Source organism: Colias philodice, chromosome 12, assembly GCF_061535455.1.
Source record: "Colias philodice isolate Cphi_HAF_F1 chromosome 12, ilColPhil1 Martin Lab GWU primary, whole genome shotgun sequence".
Classification (NCBI taxonomy): Eukaryota; Metazoa; Arthropoda; class Insecta; order Lepidoptera; family Pieridae; genus Colias; species Colias philodice.
The window spans coordinates 5,577,590-5,602,879 of record NC_143097.1 but is presented as its reverse complement, the minus strand read 5'-3'; the positions used below and the strand labels follow the sequence as shown (position 1 = coordinate 5,602,879).

General features: G+C 31.5%; 3 protein-coding genes and 1 long non-coding RNA gene across 6 annotated transcripts in view; 2 read left to right on the top strand and 2 right to left on the bottom strand.

The window, feature by feature from the left end:
* Msr-110 (DUF3736 domain-containing protein Msr-110) overlaps nt 1-14,796 on the bottom strand; it is a 44,291-nt gene extending 29,495 nt beyond the window's left edge. For 2 of the 3 annotated variants that reach the window (XM_089701577.1, XM_089701578.1), the window contains exons 1-3: nt 14,608-14,796; nt 10,464-10,676; nt 319-492 (exon numbers count right to left, since the gene is read on the bottom strand). In XM_089701577.1, coding sequence (XP_089557703.1) covers nt 319-492; nt 10,464-10,676; nt 14,608-14,700 — 480 coding nt within the window. In that variant the 5' untranslated portion in view covers nt 14,701-14,796. The remainder of the gene's footprint in view (nt 1-318; nt 493-10,463; nt 10,677-14,607) is intronic. The other variant, XM_089701579.1, reaches the window with a different exon arrangement.
* Nucleotides 1-25,290, top strand: part of LOC149483991 (uncharacterized) — a 418,879-nt gene that overhangs the window by 188,014 nt on the left and 205,575 nt on the right. The window lies entirely within an intron of this gene.
* Pfdn4 (prefoldin subunit 4) lies at nt 18,936-19,962 on the top strand. Its single transcript, XM_089702043.1, has 3 exons — nt 18,936-19,104; nt 19,385-19,606; nt 19,682-19,962. The coding sequence occupies exons 1-3, from the start codon at nt 19,072-19,074 to the stop codon at nt 19,832-19,834; spliced, it is 408 nt and encodes a 135-aa protein (XP_089558169.1). The 5' UTR covers nt 18,936-19,071; the 3' UTR covers nt 19,835-19,962.
* Nhe1 (Na[+]/H[+] hydrogen exchanger 1) lies at nt 20,543-24,830 on the bottom strand. The gene is made up of 7 exons (XM_089701530.1): nt 23,393-24,830; nt 23,151-23,307; nt 22,839-22,993; nt 22,481-22,632; nt 22,214-22,342; nt 21,783-21,875; nt 20,543-21,540 (listed from the first exon to the last, which is right to left on the bottom strand). Exons 1-7 carry the CDS (start codon nt 24,597-24,599, stop codon nt 21,388-21,390), a joined length of 2,046 nt encoding a protein of 681 aa, XP_089557656.1. The 5' UTR covers nt 24,600-24,830; the 3' UTR covers nt 20,543-21,387.

Below are 25,290 nucleotides of genomic sequence, written 5' to 3'. Positions count from 1 at the left end.
TAATGACACTTTCACAAACCCATCCCATTAGATAATAATCTCAAACATATAAGCATTTTTTTTGAGAACAATATCATTTTTCCAAAATACATAAACAAGATGTGCCTCTCCATTCAAATTCGCAAGTTTTTATATAATTCTGTATAAGTTAATTTGTTATTGTACTAAGTTTATTTTGACCTTCATGGTTGCATAAACAGACAACAAAAAGTAAAGTGGTATTTAATTAAGCAATGATGTAGGTATTCTACAAATCGGAGAGTGTGTACATAATTCACAAAATTATATGTTTTGGAAGTACTTAAAGAAAGAACGTACCTGTAGTTTGTCTTCATCGAATTTGGATTCAGCTTGATTGAGAGGATCTTCTTTAAGGATGCTGTCAGGTGACGGCGCTGCAGTATTTTGCAGCGGTGGTGCTGACGTTGACGATAGAGTCAGAGGAATTTGTGCATGCAGGGCGTGCGCATTTCCAATTGGTAACGGTTCGTCCTATAAATAGAAAATTACGATATCAAGAACTGAAAATTAGCCATTAGGTATATACCTGTTAACATTTCGAGAAATTTCTTCTGGTAGAGAGTAGGGCAAAAAGAGAAGCGATTAATGACGTGTTTGTTGCACTAATTCTAAACTATATAATTGTGAAATCATGTCATAATTAACAATACGTTATTTAAATGATTTTTAAATTGTAGTAAAAATTAATGGCTATTTCCCGTTAACGTATTATTTAGAATGAAAAGCCATTTTCATCCATATCTATATAGCAATTTGCGTGGTTGGTAAAAGGAAAAATCATGTTTGACACGTGACATGTTTGACACAGAGACTATTAACTCACACATCTCAATAGGTATATTTCTCACACATTACATGTTATTTTTACATGTTTATAATTGAATGTTCTAGAAATATATAGCTTTCATTGTATTTATTATAATAACATTTTATTATTAGTTATAAGTTTCATTATATTATGTTTACCAACTAGGTATGCAACGAAAAACATTCCTTAAAAATTATATACTTATTTTACATTAGTACTTAAGTATTAAAAGCGTACAAGGACACGTCATAAAATATATACCTATGGCATGTAAATCAAACATCCAAAGGTTTTACACCGAAAAGGTAAAAAGGCAAAAACACCTGCAAGCATTTGAGGATGGCCACCGCTCACTTTGAACGTCCAATCTCATCGTAAAATGGCGACGCAGTATGCAAGCTCTTACGTAACTAATTCATTTATCTACTATTCCATCAACTATACACTTGTTCTCATAATACAATATGTTTTAAATAACGATAATTAATTTGAAACGCTATAGAAAACTTAACTGCTACCATATGATTGATATAGCTATTAGCTGCTATATTTTCTTTTCAAGATAAATAATTAATTGAATAAGAATTGCTGTTGGAAAAGAAAGTTTTCCACAGTATTGTGAAATCCTACGCTTTGAGTATTGGTTTTAGAAGCAATTGAAAAGTAAATATCAATAAAACAAAGTGCAGAGAAGAACCGCAAGTTCTGAAAGAAGTATTATTATACCTATTTGAGTTCAAATAACCTTTTTATATTATGATTAAACTGTTATCGTTTAAAATTACGGTATGTAAAGGTAAGATTTTTAATTTTATTCGGTGTGTTACACGCTATTACGATTTACAATTGCAAGTAATTTAAAGGATGCGACTATATGCATTGACTTAACATAATGACTATTTAAAAGACACGCACATAAAAATGCAAGGCCAAACCACTTAGACCAATGTGCCTACTGCCTATTGAACGAGAACTATACATATGCATTGAATCCAGTTTATTACCTGCTTGTTAGTTTATTCCTTACTAATTTGTAAAGCACGCTCGTACCATTGTCGTCGGATGGAGAAAGATCTAACGAGTTCCTTAATCTTGGTGTGACGCACTTTGTATCGTTGATTATAATTACTAGTCTGTGACAGTCCTACACAATAGATCATTAATAGCTATAACCGGTTTTAATGAGACGCCTCATCAGTGTTGACAAACATTTAGGTACATTCTTCCACTATATTTTGATCCACATGCCATGCTCCATTAGTTTTTAATTTTGTATATTCGAACCTTAATTCGAACACAACAATGCAAAAGTTTATAGGATAAATAATTTCATTATTTTCTAATAATTTCGTAAAATATAAATGTCATTGATTTATAATTCATTAATAAATATTTATCAACATTTTGACATCGTTATTTAATTTGGAAATCGAAAAACTAATGAACCTAAAAGTATATGGTCCTGATACATTTTCGTTTTGATACGTATGTAGATGAGTTAGACATTTTTTGGGTATGAATGTACAAAAATAAATAAATAGAATAAAAATATATGTATAAAATTCATAACATCCCTAAAATATTTACCAAAATTATTATTTTTCATCGATTAGTCATAGAGTCATAGAGTCAAGTGTCAATGGGGGACCCATGTTGCCACCACCGCTGCTAAGCTCAGCTCAGCTGCATATGCAGTTCGAAGAATAAGGCATCTCACCGATGAAGATACGGCTAGATTGGTTTATTTTAGTTACTTTCATAGCATTATGTCCTATGGAATTCTACTATGGGGCAGGGCTGCAGATATAGAAACTATATTTATATTACAGAAAAGAGCCATACGCTCTATATATAATTTACGTGCTCGGGACTCACTAAGAGATCTCTTTAAGAATATTGGTATCCTCACTGTACCATCACAGTATATATTTAATAATGTTTTACATGTACACAAAAACGCGGACTTACACACAAAAGTAGGAGATAGACACTGTTATGGCACAAGGAATAGAAATAAAATTGAAATGCCATTTTATAGGTTAGCTAAAGTTAAAAATTCATTTATGGGCCAAGGTATACGTTTTTACAATAGAATTCCTCATAGTATTAAAGAGTTTAGTAGTGTTAAATTTAAAACTTATTTAAAAAATGTATTAGTTCAGAGAGCCTACTACAGCATTAAGGAATATATGGAAGATGAAAATCCATGGAGGGTTGTCGCGTAAGAATAACAGGACAGTTCTTTGGCATATTATCTTATAATATAAAAATGAATCCCAAAATGTGTTGGTAAGCGCATAACTTGAGAACGGCTGAACCGATTTCGTTCAGTCTTTTTTTATTATATTCCTTGAAGTACGAGGATGGTTCTTACGTAGAGAAAACGTAAATATGTACCACGGGCGAAGCCGGGGCGGACTGCTAGTCTTATATATAAAAATGAATCGCCAAATGTGTTGGTAAGCGCATAACTCGAGAACGGCTGAACCGATTTCGATAATTCTTTTTTTATTATATTCCTTGAAGTACGAATATGGTTTTTATGTAGAGAAAACGTAAACATGTACCACGGGCGAAGCCGGGGCGGACCGCTAGTCTTATATATAAAAATGAATCGCAAAATGTGTTGGTAAGCGCATAACTCGAGAACGGCTGAACCGATTTCGATAATTCTTTTTTTATTATATTCCTTGAAGTACGAGGATGGTTTTTATGTAGAGAAAACGTAAATATGTACCACGGGCGAAGCCGGGGCGGACCGCTAGTGATAATATATAATATTATGTAGTTAGATGTAAGTAACATGTAATGTAAAATTATATTGTATATGGACATGACTTTAAAAGAGCAACTATGGAGTTTCTTGCCGGTTCTTCTCCATAGATACTGCTTTCCGAATCGGTGGTAAATTTAAAGAATGTAATGACGATTCAAAAGTGCTTCTGGAAGAAGTCTAATTGAATAAATAAATGTTTGAGTTTGAGTTTGAGTTTGAGTTCAAGCAGTAAAAATTAAATTTGTAGATTTAAAATTTATTCAATCTTATTTTGACATAGATACATTAAAAATAAGATTGAATTAAGAATAAAAAAATGTTTCATGGCATTTCTGCTGTTTGCCATTTTCTCTTTTACAAACGGAGGTTTTGTTTTGTTCAACGGTCAAAAATTCAATTGATGATTATTAATGGTATTGTTTGTTCATTTGGGCCAAGCAGCTTGTTCTTTTGGCACTTCACAGCTTACAATTTATTGTAAAAATGTGTTTGTGTACAGGTACGTCCGTGTCAGCTAATAGGAACCAGCGAGCCGCGAAGCGCTTGCGACCGCAACCGATAGAAAACGACGATTACGTCGACAATACAATTGTCGCATTGTAAATACGCCTACAACACTTTTACTGCTTTTACGAAACTAAACGGTACAGTTATTGCTTTTTGCTTTGAGCGTTGCGTGATATCAAGGAAATTACAATCAACGGTAGAACAATAAAATTATCGATTGTTAAATGGTTTATAGAAGTAGTCGGAAAAGTATAAATTGATTGATTCTGATGCTAAATCGAACAATAAGTAATAACATGCTGTAAATCACATTGTAGTGTGAATAATGTTTACGAGATAGTATTATTAAGTACCTGTAAAAGGTGTTACATTGGTATCATCTATGCTTCATATTTATACACGTTCTTCTTATTCATTACCATAAGAGCCTAGGGAGTGACATTGAAGAACCTTATTACAATAATCTTTCAAATATTAAAGGTGAGGAAAATAAATAATTTAAGTGGTTACCTTAATTACCGATTACCACTTCCTTTTAAAATAAGAAAACTTCTTTAAATACTTCAGAAAAAGGAAAAATTTACAGGAAAATTGACACCCTGAATGTTAACTAAAAAAATCTAAATCAAATTCTTGATTTCCATTTCTTCTTTGAAATGAGATATAAGGTTTATTTATTTTTTTAATATTCATATTTAAGATTAATTTATCAAACTGATTTCTTAAACTGACTTGAAAATTTTAATGTTGTCTCTGTGTCGCACTGAGAGTTATTATAAATATTAAGTAAATATTGTATAATCAATAATCATCACTTATTTTCTCTTAGTAAATATTAAAAAAAAGTGTCATGGCATAGTCAACAATAGAATGCAATTTACAACACAGTCTATTACTAGAAATTGATTGAATACCATGTCATACAATCAAAATGCTAATTTAACAAGGAGATAATAATTTGATATGTAATTGATGGTCAGGCTAAAGTGACAGAGTTCATAATATATTCTAGATTGGCATGACACTGCATGACAGATTACATTTTCGAGAATGTCACGCGAATGTTCGCGGGGTCAATAATTACATAGCATTATTGGTAATGTGCTGGTGGAGTGGGCGTCGCGCGGGAGGGACGCAAGATCACTCATCGTCATCACAGTGATGAGCGAGCATGGAAAATCGCTTGTTTCCGCTACCTAATCAACGTAATACAATTAATGTGTTCGTATGAAAATGTTGCTAAATGAACAAGCCTAAGCAAAAACGCCAACCTTAATTTACAAATCTTTCTTTGAAAGTGAAATGATATTTCACGCGCTGTAATTTTAGCACTCAAAATTTAAATATAGTGAAACTACAAGTTAATTTCCTTTTTCATCGTTATACATCAAAGGTTTTATTGTAATCTCACAAAGCCACTAAAAAATTTATCACAAAGTACAAAAAATAACAAAACTAAAAAGTATTTTGGGTTTCTATTCTTCGATCTGAATTAATTTCCTGTTTGTTCATATAAAGAAAGTTATTATATTATATAAAAAAATATATAAGTATCTGATTCTTTTAATATTTTTCAAAGAAAATCCAAGATCCAATGTGTGTAAAAATTACTTTTCAATATTATTAAACATAATGTGCTACGGTGAACGATGAACGAGTTCTTGCTATTCAAATGTTTACATTCCTACCTTATATACATTTCAGTTGAAAATAATAATCAACGAAATATGACTAAGTTTAAAATGCATTTTAAATTTAAATATTATTCAAGACCCAAGAAACAAAAGCGCTTGAAAGGGGTAGAATAGAAAGTTACAATGATGGATTGGTTTCCATAACTCAATGCAAATTGCACAATAATAAAATCTACCTTACAAATACATTCAACAATAATCTTAAAATGGTATTGATTAAAAGATGTTTTACATTTAAATAGAACACTAATAATTCATTTGTAGCACAGATTTGTAGCAAAGAAATCATCATGTCATCTAAGTTTAAAGCAAAGTAATGACACAAACGTGACGAGACTTTTCAAACAAGATTCTACTCATACTTATCTATATTTTTTAAAACTACTTTGTACATATTATTGTATGTACGTACTTAGTCATAATATTAATATTATTCAACATTTAAACAGGAAAATGCCCTATCATAATATTCGGCATGTTTTTAAATATAATTATGTAAATGTTACTGTTTTAATATTACTTTAGTTGATTTAAATAAACGCAAAAAGAGTAACATCATTATACTATGTCAATACCTGCTGTAGTGTGCTGCTAGGATTGTTTTGATACGCCTTGTATATGTTGAACCAGGTTGATTATATTTATCGTGTTTAAAACAACTAAACGGTTATAAAATAAATTGACGGAAAAGCATTGTTCGAATGTCTATGGTTACTGACTTCATTAGTTTCGCTGATAATAAATAGTTTCAAAACATAAATGGAATTTAGAATATATTGCATGTTCATAAGACCAGACAACGTGATATTTTTTTACCTAACTAATGTATTGCAAAATATTCGACATGAATAAAAACGAAAGTTTTATAGGTACTTTAGTTTAAATGAAGAAAATTTTATTTTAACTTGTATGGTCTCCTATCGAGGTACCTATTCACGAACGGCATTAACTCAATCTACATTTGGAATTTCCCAATCATAAGTTTAACATTTTTATATAATGAAGTTCACTGTTGCGTAAAAATTTCTACTCAATTCTGAACTTAGAAATTTAAATAAAAATAAATATTGCGTGCGCGTTATTTTGCTTTTTATAGGTATGATTTGCTGCAATTTTTCAGTCAACGTTATAGGTAGAATATGAGTGATGAAACGCTTAAGGCGATGTTAAATTATGGAAATTATGGGATAACAACCCAAACTCATGTTGTGTTGAACACCAAATTCGAGTTTATGCGACAATCATTTTATAACCGCTCTATCAATTAATGATTCCTACATTTGCACCTCTGTATTCGAATTGTTACTATTTAACAACGCTATCGATAAAACGTACTTAATTTCATTTAATTTTTAATTAATTTCAGAAGTATTATACAATCTTTGTCATAGCTTCTTGCCCATTAAACTGTTTATACAACAAGTTACAAATTATTGTTACATTAGAAAGGCATGCGAATTTCCATGCTGGTATATTTTATGTGCTTAGTGATGCATCCGCGACCTGGGGTCAGTGACCGCTTACAACTTTCGCTAAGTGACGTAATCAACTAGGTAATCCTTTGTGCTGAACATAAAATGTCAAAAGGTTGCAAAACGAAATTTCTGCCTGAACAAATAAATGTAAGCTTGACAACAAATAAAAAAAAGAAAAGTTTGTCCAAATACTTAAGTTAAAACAAAGTTTTTATCTTCTATTTGCAAAAAAATAAAGCTTGCAGAAAAACCGGTAGGTAATAAATACGTCTAGCTGTATAATATGTAAGCTTTTATCATAATCGTGCCTTGATTCTAATGGTAATTAGTTTGCATCTATCTACCTATTAATAGACTAACATGTGTGCCGTAGGTACATAATATAGAGACATCATACATACCAATAGATAAATATAATACATATATGACATAGTAGCTCTATGCATTTTATACGATTCAACATATCAAACGAAGTAGCATTTCATCGTACTATTATAGACCAAGTACAAATTACAATGTACGATGGCATGGCCCCTTATTGTTTAAAAACCTTCATATGCAACAAAAAGAGTCTGTTCGCAAAATTAAGCACAAAGAAGATGTTCTTAAATATCCTACTATTTCTTCACAGTTATCTTTGAGGTTCATTAGGACGGCTGCGCCTGCGCAACTTTGCGTAACGCTTGTGAAGATTCAAGGTGATCCGGTACCGCGGCGTCGCGCGGTGGCACGGACTTTACTCATACGTTAATCAAAAATAGGTATCTCCTAACGTTTATGTAAGAAGAAATTATTATCATACTTATATTAATTTTATAATATACTCATAAAATAGCGTCTAACGTCTAAACTAACTTTGTAATAGAATAACATATCTACCGTTACATAATAATAACTATAAAACACAAATAAAAAATGTAACATTTTCAATGTTTCATAATCGTGTTGACGTTCTAGATTTTTCGTCGTCAATTTGATAAAAGCTATACAATATGTTTTGTTGTAGGTATATAAATTATGATATTACATATGCATTAAAAAGTCCCACGAGCAACGCCATGTTATGAATCTTAACCAGAACTTGAAGGTTAACAAACTATGTGACAACACAATCATAAAGTTTGTTTATAATAAAGTTAAGCGTCTACATTAGTCATACGTATTTAATAAAATATTCATCTAGCAACAAGTGATACAAAGTACAATAAAACATAATATAGATATTATATACTGAATTAATGCATCCGTCCTTCAAGGTCAGGCTCATTATTCACACAAGAACCGATTCAGATTAAACAATAACAGAGATAGCCCTATTCGCGTCAAATAAACCAAATCGAATGTAACTAACAAGTCAATAAAGCTACATTTTAGTATTCTGAAGAAGCAGTAAACACAATAAATCAGTGAGAGACTAATGAAAGGACGTTATTGACCGGGACCGAATCCGTCATCCACCAGTAAATTGCAGCAGAATTTAATGTAAAATGTGCCATAAATTCTAGTCACGAACCGTACTCGTGAACAAAGTGAGACGTCTGGGAAGAAAATACTGCACGGGACTGCAAAGGTTCATATCGGTACCAGTTAAAAATATACGGAAAGACAACAATCGTGTTACTGTGTCACCAATAGTTGTTAACTGTAAACAAGTATTATCTACAAACAAAACAAAACAATGGCACTTGTGTGTATTGTGCGAATCCTGTATTCGTATGGACATCACGAAAAAGTGCCGGCTCTTTGTCCAGAGAAAAATTTAAAAGACATGAATCATGAGAACCGAATGTTTTAAAATTTACGACTTGAACACATTAACTGTTAATGATATTTTTAATAAAATTTTGCAATAACAAATTAATAGATAAGTATTCCTAATAATACCCGTCTAGATAGTTCTAAAGAACATGATTAAGTAATTTATAATTATGTTGCGACATCTCACCACAAGTAAAACGTAAATACTACAGACAAATGTTTACAGCATGCACACAAAATTTATTTACATTTTGTCATGGCTGATACTTTGTTCTTCTGACGACATCTAAACTATCCTCACAATATTATAAAGTGGTAATCAATAATTCAATAATCATATTATTATGTTTAGGAGAAAAATAATGGAAGCAGGTATCTTCATTTTGAGATATTTCCTTTTTAAATCAAATATTGAAAATACTTTTTTCTTTCCTAAATACTATTACACAAAGTTAGCTAAAGAGACGAACACCCATCTTTCAAACGTAGTACATTCTATCTCGATGCTTTCAATTAGCTATTTTCTTAAAAGTAATTCGAGGACGCTGCGAAACTCGTACCTACGGCTACACCAGTACTAATCTACTAAGTGAACTTTAAAATAAAACTAATTCAAGGATACATAACTATACCTTTCAAGAGTGTGCACGAATGTCAACTAAAATAAATAAGTACCCATCAACTTGTTGTCTATACATTAAAGTAAAGGTGAATGATTATTATTTATTTATTTATTTATTTTATACTTTATTGCACACACATAAGAAAGTACAAATATAGAAAGAACATAAAATAGAGAAAGATATGTACAAACGGCGGCCTTATCGCTAGGTAGCGATCTCTTCCAGGCTACCGTATGTATATGCGTAAGGAGAGATTTTGATAGAGGTGGGTGAGCAAAAAATAAGGCGTCAATGAACAAAATAAAATTAATATATCATATACAATGAATAAATATAATAATATATAACAAAATAAGGATAGGAAAGAAGATACGATAACAATAAAGAAGAGTGAAATAAGCTAGGTAAGAGAGAGATAATGTAACTTAAGTAGGTGCTTAAAACTTCTTAAGGTTTGTGCCTGACGCACTTCTAGTGGGAGTTCATTCCAAAGTTTGGCTGCACGAATCTTTGAGATAGTCAAACTGATCAAAGAAAATCAAACTGATCTTTGAGATAGTGAGGAGTTTTAGGATCAAAGAGGATAGACAAAAGAAGATGTAGGATATGGGAGTTGCGGCGGAAGCGGATCGGATATTATCCTTTGGCTTACATATAAAGCACACCATACATGATAAACTAATCTTAACCTACCACATTTCATAAAATTCCGAACAAAATTTGCCTAATTGAGTAACATATTATGCGAACCTTCACATTTATAAACTAGTATTAGTAGAAAGAATCTTTAAATAAACTTACCGCCAACAATGCGTCATTTCCATATGATCTTCCTTCCAAAGCCAACTCCTTGTCTAGCATAGCATCCAACTGTTCGAGTTGGTGACATGAGGCGCGCGCTGAAACCCAACTCGACGCGAGGATGAAGGATCCCAAAATAAAGGACGAGGCCACCACTGTTAGAGCGGCGATCCTTGCGATCTGGACCGCCGATGATACCCTCTGACGGTATGCCTGTGGAATTGAATTTATTTTTGAACTTTGCTGAATTAGCTGTACAAGGTGACACGTAATAAATAATTAATTAAGGCCAGACATATTTGAACGTAATATTCATTTAGATAAGAAATATAAATTTGTGCATCGTCAAATAGTATATCGTGCATCAAATTTTATCGTCCTGTTATTTACTGCTATATTGATAAAATAAGCTAAATACCAAGTTCATCTATTTCTTTTATGTACATATTTATTTAATAATTGATGATATTATTTAAATGTAACAAACTGAAATATAAAATTCGTGTCGGTGATTATTTAGGTGAATGAAAACCGAACGCGCTCTATCAGCTTTTAACGTACACCTGTGTCTGATCGTGTCATATCATTACATTATAAAATATCAAACTAACTTTTATTCACTTTCAAATGTTACCAGTTTTATTATTAAATAATTTTTATGTATATCGCGCGAAGGCTAGATCTCACAAGAAATGAAATAAAAATTGTATCATAATTTTAAAATAGGGTAAATACTAATTATGTATAAGATTATTATTTTTTTTTTATTTATTATGTAAAATAAATATTTGTTCTTATCCATTATATTTAAAACTTTTAATATTCTTGGTATGTTACTGTTGATCCTGACAATATTATTGCTCTATGCAATAATTAACAACTAAACACACACAAAATGTGAAGTTTAATTTAGCGAGTAAAACGCTATAGGTATCCCTTTTCTGTGTGATCGCAGTAAAACACTGAGTGAAAGTATCTTATAAGTGCATTGGAAACGCGGCGTCTTTCGTTCAATCGACGTCAATTTCAATCTTCGCAATTTGTTTTGCCAATATCCCTCACTATCTCCACTAACGCGCATCCAACATCGATTTTCACAACAAATAAAAATCATCTGTGTCGTTTCCGCTTTTTCAACTGTTGTAGAATAATTCTTCTTATCTTTGCGGCCAAAATATTATGTATATCGAAAGTTATGGTAAAATTCAATACCTTATTAAACATTTGAAAACTGAACTATAAAATAGCATATGAAGAAATGAATGTAGGTAATTCTTTGCAAGCTATATAAGAAAGGACAAAGTAAACGAAGTAAGTAAAGGCCAAAATCAATAAACAAAAAAATCTATTCTTGCGTAAAGAGTTGCCATTATTCCTTAAATGTGATGAAAGTTTTTATGATGGTTGCCCACAATACTTAAATGGCGTTTCGTGCAATATTTCACTAGAAGCCTCTCGGCAAACTGTTATCTAATACTGTATTCTACTCATAACAATTTTATATAGATATGCGCTTTCTAACAATATTGTTTTTGGAAAACAAACATAACATCTTGGCTCTACAATTTTGTATTCTTCCTATTTCATAACCTAAATGTATTTCACATAATACCTTACATGAGTTAAAATACATTGTGATGTCCTGACTTTAACAAAAAAAGTAAGTAGTAGAGTAGTAGTAGTATAGGTAGACTAATTTGATTTACAACAAACACTAAGTATTACTATGAAATCTGGCTCTACCATAAATATTCTCAGAAAAATTGAAATAATATGTAAGTATACCACTCAAATCACACATGAAACATCAAAAACAGGAAATAAACGTTGAAAATTATGTTTTAAGTAAGAGGTTGCGGCGTTAGAGCCTAATAGAACCCCTTTTATAATGTAGTAGAGAGACGTCAGTGAGTTTATAATTGAATTATGCCACTTTCGTTATGGAATTTTCTACAAAAGCCAATAACAAAATTAACCAGCGAATCCGCAACGAACCACTACACTTGCTTCTAGTACAAATTACGTTACTAACTTTTTAGTTTATTGCGCGGATATTGCAATCTCAAGATCAGTTCCACTTACGTAATTCTTAAATGGTCGTAAAATTATTAAATTTGTAACAATTTCTTTTTAAACAGTGTGGTAGTTAGCTATAAATGGAGTCTAACGTATGTATGTAAATAGGATTTATACTGTCGCTAAAAGTAGAGTCTCTGACGCAATCATCATTGTGTCCAGTGTTACTTCGTCAACTAACCAAACGATTTCACTTTGTGGTGCTTACGATAGGTTGAAGTGCCAGTGGGCTTCAATGAATATTGGAATATTCTCTCTATACAATGTACATATTACAAAATCGTTTGTATATCTAATGTGGCTAATGTTTATATCAGCCAGTTTTTGATGTTTACTATTATACACTATACCTACTAGGTACCTAAGTAGATATTTAGTGGAAGTTTGTATTGTATATTTTAGTGGAAGTATGTTTCGGATGCCTTAAAATAATATCAATTTAAAAATATTCTATTATAAGTATTTACATTTTTATGATAGCAGTGACGCTAATGTGACAATCTGTTTACAAGTTTGTTAGAGAACGCTCACGACTCACGAAACCAATTCGCACTTAAGTTCAAATTGAATAAATTTAAAGTCATTGTTTTGAAAGATCGTAAATGTTTTAATTTTCACAATGAATAATATTTGAGAAGTTGATTAAACAAAGGTGGCATATACATAGATATACAATATACACATTGCATTGCGATATATGTATACCAACGCATTTAACTGAGGCAATTTATGTAGTAAAATTTAAGTTTTCTTAACAACTAGAGTCGCGTGATGCATGGTAATTACATAATCAGTATTTAAGTTAATGATGGAGAAGAACAATGGAACAATGAATTTCCCACATTTATGGGCACATATCTCATAGTTATTCTTGGAAAAGAACAACTGCATCTTGTATTTACAATGATAATCTGTGCCCACTGCAGATGCGCAAATCCGTTTATATGACGCAGTTTTATTTAGCAACTATTATATATTATTAAATTAGCATGTCCTTAAAGAAGTATGTACTCTTCTATATTAGGTATATTCTTATAGCTTCTTACAACTTTGAACAATTATAACAAATCAAAATTTATACAAAGTATTTGAATATTGAAAGTAAACACTAAAATAGTATCTAGGTGTTTCACTACTGAAATGTCTATCTTGCTATGACTCTATATCTAGCAACTCTGTGTTTTAAATAAATTTCTCATTTGTATTCATAACTGATTCCTGAATAACATAACAAAATGAACTGGTCATCGAGTCTTCGTCACGTTCCAAATGCAGCATATCATGCCAAGTCTTCTATAAGCATTTGTACACTTTATTTAACAGAAGAATTACCTATTATAGTTTATTACTCTGTCAAATAGACATATTATTATTTTGATACAAGATATTAGTAGTATACACATAGCCAGATTTAGGCATTAGCCATAAAAATTATTCGTATGTGAATGTAATGTATCATACTTATGAATGTACTTAATTTGAATTTGGAACTCAACATATTTTAATGTTGATTTCTTAATCGATTTGACCATTTCCATTCACTTATTCCTACTGAAACTATAATAACAGATTATCGGCTAGATTATGGCTATTATTTAAAAAGCCGAGATATTATCTATTTATTCAAAGTAAAAGTATATAAATGGAAAATCTAACATGATAGTAATCCCGAGATAACTACACGAGTGGCTACGCGCCAACAACCTAACAACCGCTACAGGCTGAGAGAAAGGCACTTTCCCGACGTTCAAAGATATTACTCGTTTAATTTACAGGAAATTTCCATTAAATTAAAAGTAAACTTAAAAATAATAATGTTCAAGACATCTTCGATACAATTATTATGAAGAGGATTAAAGCCGGTGTTATATCTTATAAGATTCATTTAGTAAGTATGATAAACAAGAACTGAGATAATCCATAAATACACCAAAGACAAATCAAGAAAAACTGTCAACGGACCAGGTTTTTACCATGAAGCATAACACAAACACTGTGAATGAACTCATTTGTGATTTGAGGAGACAAGAAAGTTTAGCCATTAGCATTAAATAACGGGCGATCTTACCGGCGGTGGTTCTGAGGCACTGTATTCAGAAGGTGGGTATTCTGGTTTCATTGTGATGGTTGCCATGGAGTCTGGTTGGTGCTCCTTCTCCATCACGAAATATTATCTTCACTTGGGGAAATTAACTGTTATAGTATGCGCGCGCGTTGTTTGACGTTCTATAGAGCAGTGCGAGTGAACGGCGAGGAGTCGCGTAGGCGCAACAGTGGTGGGGCTATGCGCAGTGGTGATTGTATAGCCGAAGACGGATGCTTCCCGCTATGACAAATCTATAGGTATTGTTGATATACGTGTTCTAGGTGCATAATAAGTTTAGTATTTTGAATAAGAAAACGAATACTCAGGTAATTGAATATTGGATCGCGTAGGTAGTCAAAAACATGCTGCCTTAAAGGTTACGAGCGCTAAAGGGCAAAGGAGCGGTTGTTATGTTATATTGTATTTGAAGATATAGTGCTCTTTGTCAAATACAAAGAGTATAGTATCATATATCTAAACCAAGTCAAATATAAATATGTAGTTACAATTTAGTTAACTAGATTTATTCATTTCTATTGTAGACAAAAATTGTTACCTTGACTGTGGCAGAATGTTGTCATAGAATTTAGACTGAGGCCTCAACATAAAACACAATTGATTGAATAAACTCTTTAGCTAATGGACCTCATTAGAATTAGTAACTACCTACCTATTATTAAATAATTTAACTGTCATTAATTTATATATGATGGTAATCATTGTAATAGAAGAGCAACTTTAAGGATTAAATTTATTAATAAAGTATATCTCTTGCTAATCATCATCATTATCATCATCTTCAGCCCATAATGATCCCACTGCTGGGACACGGGCCTCTCGTAAGGGATGACCGTAATCCACCACGTTGGCCAAGTGCGGTTAGCGGATGTCATCAAAGTTTTGATTCTTCGACTTGTTGGTTTCCTCACGATGTTTTCCTTCACCGTTCAAGCAGTGGTGATGTTACATGCGCAGATAAATTGAAAAATATTCAATTTATTTCCTGCACGCTCGCCTATTCCCGAACCCCAGACTTATCGAATTGAAGTCCGAGGTTACCACTGAGCCATTGCTTTTAGATTTAATACCTGACGTTACGAATTCACGAACCACTATTAGCGAATAATAGAGATATATGAGGTAGTAAGACATTTTAATTTATTATTATTTTAATATTGGATGTGAAAATGAATTTTATTTTGGAATGTTATGTTTTAAATTATTGGACATTATCTAAAACGCGCTAAAACTGTATATAAAGTGTATTTAAACCAATGTAGTGATACTGTTATATTATACTAATATTGCGTTTTTGGATTAAATTTAGTTTTTAACTTTTAATTGAAAATGTTTTAAATTTGACATTGTTAAAAAATAGGTACCTATTAATCAGCTTTATATGTATTAATCATTATAATATTTGACTAGTCACTAGAGTATCAAACATAATTGTAGCGGTTGTATATTATAATCTTAATTAATGTTTTTTTTTTTTTTTGTATTAATGAACAAATTGAATTGTAAATTTGACCTCCCTATCGCATTGGGTAACTGTAATGGTAGGAATGGTTGTATATAAATAAATAAATAAATAAATAAATAAATAAATTTTTGCTAATGTAGTTAGAGCTGTGGAAAAATTTAGAGTTAATTTTTTTTATTAGCGCTATAATATAATCGCTATGCTCCAAATATAATGCTATACACCAAATGCTCTATAAATGGAAGACTATGGTTATTGGATTGATATTTAGACGGAAACAGTTTTAATCCGTATTTACCTATAATGCCTTGTTACCGTAAAAAACATGCGTATTACGCAAATCTATGGATTTGCATTAAACGCATATAGGATTTAAATTGAATAAAAAAAAACTGAACCTTATCGCAAGAAAACAAACGGACAAGAGGACATCAAGCGAAACAAGTGCAACTCGCTTGTTATGTTTATAATTATTCATATGTTAAAATAGGTATATTGTATAAATCCTAATTGGTGTTCTTGTGTCCTCACTTCTCTTCAGTATCACGGAAGAAAACAATACATCGTTCAACCTGAAATCGTGACACGTACCTATACATTATAAGTTGATACTATTCCGCGGGTCTACCTAGTATAATAAAAAATGAAATAGGTATGTAATACATATTTTAGTAGATGCAAAAGAAGCATTGGTAAATACTTCCGAAGGATATTTATTGCACGCCTCATAAGCGAAGCGTTGAGGTGGGTACTACTGTCACTTTGCGCAAAACATCTGATTTTTCAAACTTAAAATGTCTTTATGTATCATACATTGCACTTGTAAGATAATACATACACACACATATTAAGAAAAAACACTATTTTTAACGTTCATGATATTTTTGATGTCATTTTTGTTATTTAAACTAGTTAAAAAACAGTTTAAAAAAGTTCTGTCTTGGACGTCCGTGTGTCTGTATGTGCGGATCCTTTTTCTTGTTAACACGATAGCGACCGAAATACTTTACTAATCGAGTCTTTTTTTTTCTCTTACGCTTGAGTATGCTCAGGAATAGAACCCTTTCATTTTTCAGGGTCTGATTCGATGTGGTTTAATTGTTATTAAATAAACAAAAATAATAATTAATAAATATTTATTAAAAAAAATTATGAGGCGTGCACTTTTGGATTTTCCAAATTATTTATAAATATACTAGCGGTCCGCCCCGGCTTCGCCCGTGGTACATGTTTACGATTTCTCTACATAAGAACCATCCTCGTACTTCAAGGAATATAATAAAAAAAGAATTATCGAAATCGGTTCAGCCGTTCTCGAGTTATGCGCTTACCAACACATTTTGCGATTCATTTTTATATATAAGAAGATTATAATTGGGCTTTTTTTTAGGATATTTGAAACGTTTGAAAGTAATTGCCTGCATTAAGTACCTAGTATCAGGAGTTTGAGATAGGTAGGTAGTAGGTACTACAATTTATTATACTTACATACTTACAACTTTATTGTTTAAGAGTAGATATATCTGTTACTAAATTTGATAAATAAATATTTAAATCTATTCATTATTATTTTTACTTATAGTACGTTAGTCATCGAAGTCTCAAAAATCCAATTCCCAAATACCTAGTTTGACTACTTCCGTGGACCGTGAAATACAATTTATAACAGAGATGTTTTTATCACTATCAATACATAGTATGTATAAAATAAAATCGCTTTCCGCCGTCCGCGTCTGTGTGTCTATATGCTTGCTTGTATCTTTAAAATTACGCAACAGAATTAATGTCGTTATTTTTAAATAGAAAGACTGATTCTTCGGGAGACGCCGCGAACGGAAATTATAAATAATTATAATTATTATTAAAATGTATAAATCAATAGTTCACTAACGTATTCAGATAACTGACAGAATATATCTATAACTTTAGTGAACAAACAGCAGGTAAAGTCCAGTTTCTATTGTTTTTTTATCCGAGTATATAAGTAATACCTTTATTTTATACCTATATCAATTACTCAGAACAAAAGTATCTACCTAGGTACTTTTTCAACGTTTTTTTTTTTACTATTGAACGATTTATAAATCTTGATTAATACAATAATTATTGTTTTATGAGTGTTTTAATTTTTTTTTTTTCATTTATCAGGTTTTTATAAATTAAATTTTCAGATAGATATTATAGATATTCATTATCCAAAGTCTCATCGTACATAGAGACATATCCTCAAAGAAGATAAGCGTGAACTAATAGACTGTAATTGCTGCTGTGTTACATACGACAATCCCCACTCATCGCACAAGGCACCGAAGGCTTTTATTTTCTTTCCTGAAAGTTCGCAGCTTTTAAAGCAAAATTGCTTTTTAAAAGCTTACAACAACGTATTTACAGAGCATACATCCGCATAATATATGGGCTGTGGTGATTGGTAGCGACTAGCGACCCACCAACGGGCAACGCGATTGTCTGCTCTGACGTTTCTTACCTTATCAAGACAATTAATTAACTACCTATATCTTTATAATAGCTTGCTGCTAGATATACGGAACTAGACCGATAAGCAGCGAGATCTGTCGCGAGTAGACGCAGTCATGTTTACACACGCTTTCATAACTTCTCGCAAGAAGCGCTTGACAAACTGTCGCGACAGAACTTGCTATAGGTTTACACTTGCAAACTGCTGTCAGACAGACTGTCGGACAGTTCTTGCAGAAGTTTACTTGCAGATGGAAACACGGCCTAAGCTTAGCGAGGACGGATTCTGCGATTCTGCCATATAAATGACTCTAGTCTCTATGGAATTGTTAAACGACTAAACGTCAAGTGTCAACAGTCATCTGTCATACGTCAAAACCATCAGTTTAATTTTAGGGTTATATTATTTTACATTACAATAATTCAATAATCTGTTTGAAAATAATATTATATTGTAAACACCTGATAACTTTATATTAATTGAAGCAATGGCGAACTCTGGAAAAGGCACTTACCGACCGGTTGGTAGACATTTAACAATATATTTGGAAATTTTTATCTATCCAGTGAAAGACTAGTATAAAATTGCAATTTCACCAAAAATGGTAAATCTATAATTGTAAAGCTAAAAACTGACTGAAAGTAATGCAAGTACCAAGCCGATCAGTGAATCTATTCAAATTTTATTTACATATCCATTTATCCACAAAAATTTAAGTAAATCTCGGTCGAAATAATGTCATGCGGTATTGAGCGTATGTTATTTTAATTCCCAATAACTTATTCAACAAATAATTTTAGGATTCAGATGTACATATATCATTTGAAGATCAACAGAAAATTAACAAATTTGCCCGTTTGAACGCCAAAGCAGATGATATAAAGGATGAATTGAAAATTAAACAAAATGATATAAAAAACTTAGAGGAGGCTGTAGAGGAATTAGCTCTTGCAGATGATTCAGAAAAAATACCCTTCTTAATTGGTGAAGTATTCATTTGTCAAAGTCTGGAAGATACATTGGTAAGTATACCATTTATCTGTATAATCAAATATATAATTGATAACTAATAGTGATTGCAATGCTTTTTTTTTCAGAAATCATTAGAAGACATGAAAGGTAAAAAGCAAAATGAGATTTTTGAGTTGGAATCTAAATGTGAAGAGCTGAAATCCCAAATGAGTGAGCTCAAAGCACACCTGTATGGTAAATTTGGAAGTCATATTAATTTGGAAAATGAAGAAGATTGATCTTATTCTCCAAAGTGCTCTAAGTGCTTATCTTCTTAATTATTTCAAGCATATTTATAATTCTCAATTAATTTACCTAAAAGTGTTATGCTTAGTATGTAATGTATAAATAAATAACTTTAACAAAAGATGATTATTTATTATTATTTCATTAAAATAAAGATTTTATCTATACATCTATACAAATATTATAAAGAGGAAAGGTTTGATTTTTTGTTTGTTTGTTTGTATGAATTGAATAGGCTCCGAAACTACTTGGCGGATTTGAAAAATTCTTTCACTGTTGGAAAGCTACATCATTTCTGAGTGACATAGGCTAGGTTTTATCCCGGAAATCCCATGGGAACGGGAACTATGCGGGTTTTTTTTTGAAAACGCGGGCGAAGCCGCAGGCGGAATGCTAGTGTACTAAAAAAATCAACAAAAAAGCTGCAATACAGTCTAAGGCTGTAAGTTAACAATACACCTCTTTTATAATACAGTTTGATTTAAAAAAAAATACTGTCTTATCATTTATCTCTATTTACCTTTATAGTAAATTAAATTGTATTTAGAAATACAACAATAAGCAATGAACAATTCTAAATTACTTACATTGTTTATGATAAGATTGTTAATTTATCAAAAAAAATATGATTATTGAAAAATTATGTATTGGCATAATAATTATGTACTCAATTTTTCAAATATTTTAGTGATAAGAGCATAAAAAAAGACATTTTTTTGTGTCACAAAATATAATTAAGCGCACATATTTAGCACAACCAATAAAAAATCCATAATGCTATACAATGTTATAACAACTTTGTGCATATAATTCAACTAATAATAATAATACTTAATAAATAATACATTATATTACATTATCACAATAGCTGACTACAGAAAGGCATCACATCATTTATAATAAGCAGGACCATTTATTTATATTTCCTAAGTATGTACTTAATAAAAATTATTTAATACTTCTTAATATTCAAAATTAAAATCATATTTAAATAAAAAATTTACTTTAATCCTGAATGAGAGAAAATTTTCTTTAATAGATAATCATTAGTAATTTTAAACCCTTAAAGAATTTAAAAAATCTTATACATTTTAGATAGGTTATTGATTATATATCCAGATATATCATACAATGCCATTTTTACATCAATAAAATGCAGGAAACATGAACATAAAAACTGAATTCACAAAAAATACTTAGACAATTATTATATAATCTGCAAAAGGTGCTTTCACATTTGTAAAAAGAAAATTAATGCAACTGCATAATAAAAATTTGTGCCTCATTAACAAATTATAAATCATAAGACATATTTCTCTATAAATATCATGAATGATGAATGTAATACAATAAAATAAATTCAGGTTCATGGAAACTAAAATTACATCATCATCATATAATACATGTACTTTCACTTTGTCAACTGAATAAGAACTTATGCTAAATTTCAAAGGTACATATTCTTCCACATTTAAGATGTATAGAGTAAAATATTAAATAAAAATATGCTAAATAAGTAAATACTGTTGGTATTAATGTCACTAGCTCATACGCCTCTTTGTAAACTGGAGCGGGAGTTTGACAAGGAACTTTGTTGTATACTTTCTTCTTCATCTGTATCGTGATCATTGGATATCCTTATTGCTTGGTACCATTGGTTGGTAAGGTCTGTCATCTGACTCTTACAATCTTTCAATTCCTGTAAATTATAAGATATTTCACAATTACTAGTGTTATTTAGCCTTCAGGTATTTAAGAGTACTATTGTGACAAAAATAGGCTACCCAGTTCCCACCACTACCATAATATTATGAATTTGAGAAAGGGAAGCCAGGTAGTCTGGCGTCGTAACGAGTGATCTAATGAAACGGTTTACCCAACCATAAAAGGTACCACTTCAAAAAAATTATCAGTTGAAATGAGTACAAAGTAATCACATACCTGATGTGTAAATCGCCTGGTGAAGAATGGTATTAGATATTTTATATCCAAACGCACAAATCCTTTCAATCTAGTAGCATGAGAGTAGTTCACCTGCAATGAAACAAGTAGAAAAGCCATTTAATATAGGTACATCAATGGTGAGGGCCTCACACTTCAAATTTATACGTCTGGGGTTCGAATTTTTCTGCACTTATTATAACATCACAACTGCTCGCACAGTGAAGGAAAAAGTCATGAGGAAACCGACATGTCAAAGGTTGAAAAGTTCAAAGGCATCAGATATCACCTGCCAACCCGCACTTTGCGAGTGTGGTGGATTATGGCCTGTACCCATAGGAGGCCCGTGTCCCATTGAGAACGTATATGGTTGATGACAACATGTTTAACAGGCAATAAAATAATTGAATTCCTACTTCATATAAATTTACCTCCAATTCTTCTTCAGTAATTTCCGATAGATGCTCAGAATCAATTGTTTGTCCCCATTCTTTTGTTTTAGATAAACTGACTTCCTTCTGCTTACGCAATGGTCGTGATCGCTTCGTTTTCTTGTTAGCCTACATTTATAAAAAAAAATTAAACATTATGTAATAAATAAATAAGTTTTTGTAGGGTATTTTTATTTTAAATTATGGATATGATTTATTGTTACAAACTAAGCATAATAATAAATAGTTAAATAAATATAAGATTACCCGTAGAAATTTCAGTAATGGCATAGTAGAACCTCCAAAGAATAATGTAGTAAACAGCACTATTATAAGCGTTGTGGTTATAATTACGTGTCGAGTTTCGTCAGAGAAGTTAAGATGAAGAGAAAGTGCATAAGAAATTGCACCACGCAAACCTGAAAAAAAACGTACATTTATATTTAATCTGAAAAAAATATTGTTGTTTATATGAGATTCCAGGGCAATTGAAAAGTATTTGGGTATGGAAATATTTTTTATGCCCCAAATACATTTTTATTCTTGTTTATGAGTAAGCCAACTTAGCACATTATGTTATAATATTTTAAACAGGCATTCAACAATAAAATATACAACATCTTACCACTAAACCACATTATAAACATCATTTTCTTGGTTATCTTATGTTCTCTGAATTTATTACAAAGTAATGCAAGTGGAAATATATTTGCAGCTCTTCCTAGTAGACAAAGCACTATGCTCCAAACAACAAGGGCTGGTTCCACTCTATGACGGAAACTGAAATAATCAAATGTATATTAATTGAAAAATGGAAATAAAAATTTTCTATTCTTTTGCAGCGAAAATTAGGAATAAAACAGCTATTTAATAAAAAAAATAATACTTCTTAAGCTACTACACTTCTGACATTGTACATAAAAATTGTGCAACCCACCTAAATATAGCTAATCCGAGATACGCAAACACACATGTTTCTGCTATGAAAGCAAGAGTTCTCATAGTTTGCTGCATAGTAACCTGTGTAACTGTAGATAGATTGAAATGGGTGTAGTGGGACATAACAATACCACAGAACAATATCGCCATAATTCCTGGAAACAAAATATACCATAAAAATATGTTAATTAATGAACAATTAAAAAAATCATGTGACAAATACAAAATTTATTAACTTACCAGATAAATGAATTCCTTCAGCAAGCACATAAGGTGCATATGTAAACACAAGCATCATTCCAAATTCAAGAGATGGATTTTTACGTAAATCTACATGTTTCAACAAAAGAGCACTTATAAGTGCAAAGACAACCCCAATACCAGCTGATGCAAAAAACATAAGCCAGAAACGGTTAATTGCAGATAAGATAGCATCCATTGTCGACATGACTGGATCGTTAGAACCTAGCACAGCTGTAGTGAGGACGATAGCAACAGCATCATTTAATATACTCTCTCCAAATACTAACATATTTAATACTGGATCAACGTCTAAAGCATGAAAGATTGCAACTGTAGCAACAGGGTCGACGGCTGATATTAAAGAACCAAATGCAAATGATTCTACAAAACTCAGCTTATAAACAACTTGGGCCAATCCCAATAAATAAATTCCAGCCCCAATAACAAATGCAGATATTGCAGTACCAACAATTGCAAACAGCAATATGGATCCAATATTTTGAAAGAAATTTCCCTTATGGAGATTGTAACCAGATTCAAAAATGATTGGTGGTAAGAGAACTAAGAAAAAAGCAGTGGGTGAGAATGCTTCTTCTTTTCTCCAATTAGCTATGTTCCTAATAGACATTAAATTGATAAGCATACCAATGAGGGCACCTAAGAATACTATGACAACACTCTCTGGCAAATATGAAAACCCAGTCTGCAACATGAGATGTATTAGCAATATTCCAAGAGCTAGAACACACAGTACAAAAAATATAGCCATAGAACTATTATGTTCATCTTCTGCTGAACTCTTCCCAGGAAGTGCTGCTACATCAGAAGGACTGACATCCGAGGCATTCGGCGCGACCGTTGAAGACACATTTACTTGAGGAACAGGTGAAGTTGAAGAATTTGAGGAACTTTCATTGACAGTATTCGGACTTTCCGTTGTTATATTTACTGGTACTGATGAATTCGCTATATTTTGTAGTGTTACAGGAAGTTCACTCGAACTCGAAATATTTTGTATTACTCCGCGCTTCGACCTTGAAATAACTTTTTCTTTTAAATTATGGACTAATGGCATATCTTTAACATTGTTTGCATCCTTAAATGAGTCTTCTTCAAATATAAATTCCTCATTTTCAGTATTAACTGTATTTAATACTCCAAATATGCAAACGACATAATAAAATATGTTTGCGACTTTAGTCATTTTTAATTATTTTGTTTCGTCTAGATTGACAATAGTAACTATATATTTTCACATATAACCTTACACATTGAAGAATTTCAAGATACCAATAATTTTAATTCGTTTATCAAGCGCCGTTTTAACATTAAAAAACATGATAAATATTTCTGAATTTCTAGAAACTGTATCTCGATCAGCAATCAGATGATAACCTGTCTGTTTGTAATTACGCTACGGATATGACACTGACAATTGACATATAACGAAGGGTTTGACTTTTGAGTTTTGAGATGGTTATGACCATAGACAAACACAAGTTAATAGTCGACTGTCGACCTGTGGTTGACTTACTCGTACTAATACCTAATCTGTGGGTTGACTGTGGGTTGCTCCGAGGTTGGTTGACTCATGGTTGGCATGCATGGTTGACTCTTGGTTGCTCGGAGCAATTAACTAGATTGGTTGACTCCATAATCCATGTTGTCTCAGATGACGTAAGTCATAACTATTGGGGGCCCGATAATCTTGAGAAAAACATAATATAATCTTCCTATAGTATAATTGGATAGGTTTTAATATTTAAGAATTTAAATATCCAACATGGAAAAGCGTTTGCCGGGCAAAATTCATGATTAAATAAAAATCCGGTCAGAAAGGCAGGTGGATTTAACGGAACCTTGTTGTTTTTTTCAAAGAATAAATACTCATTTTT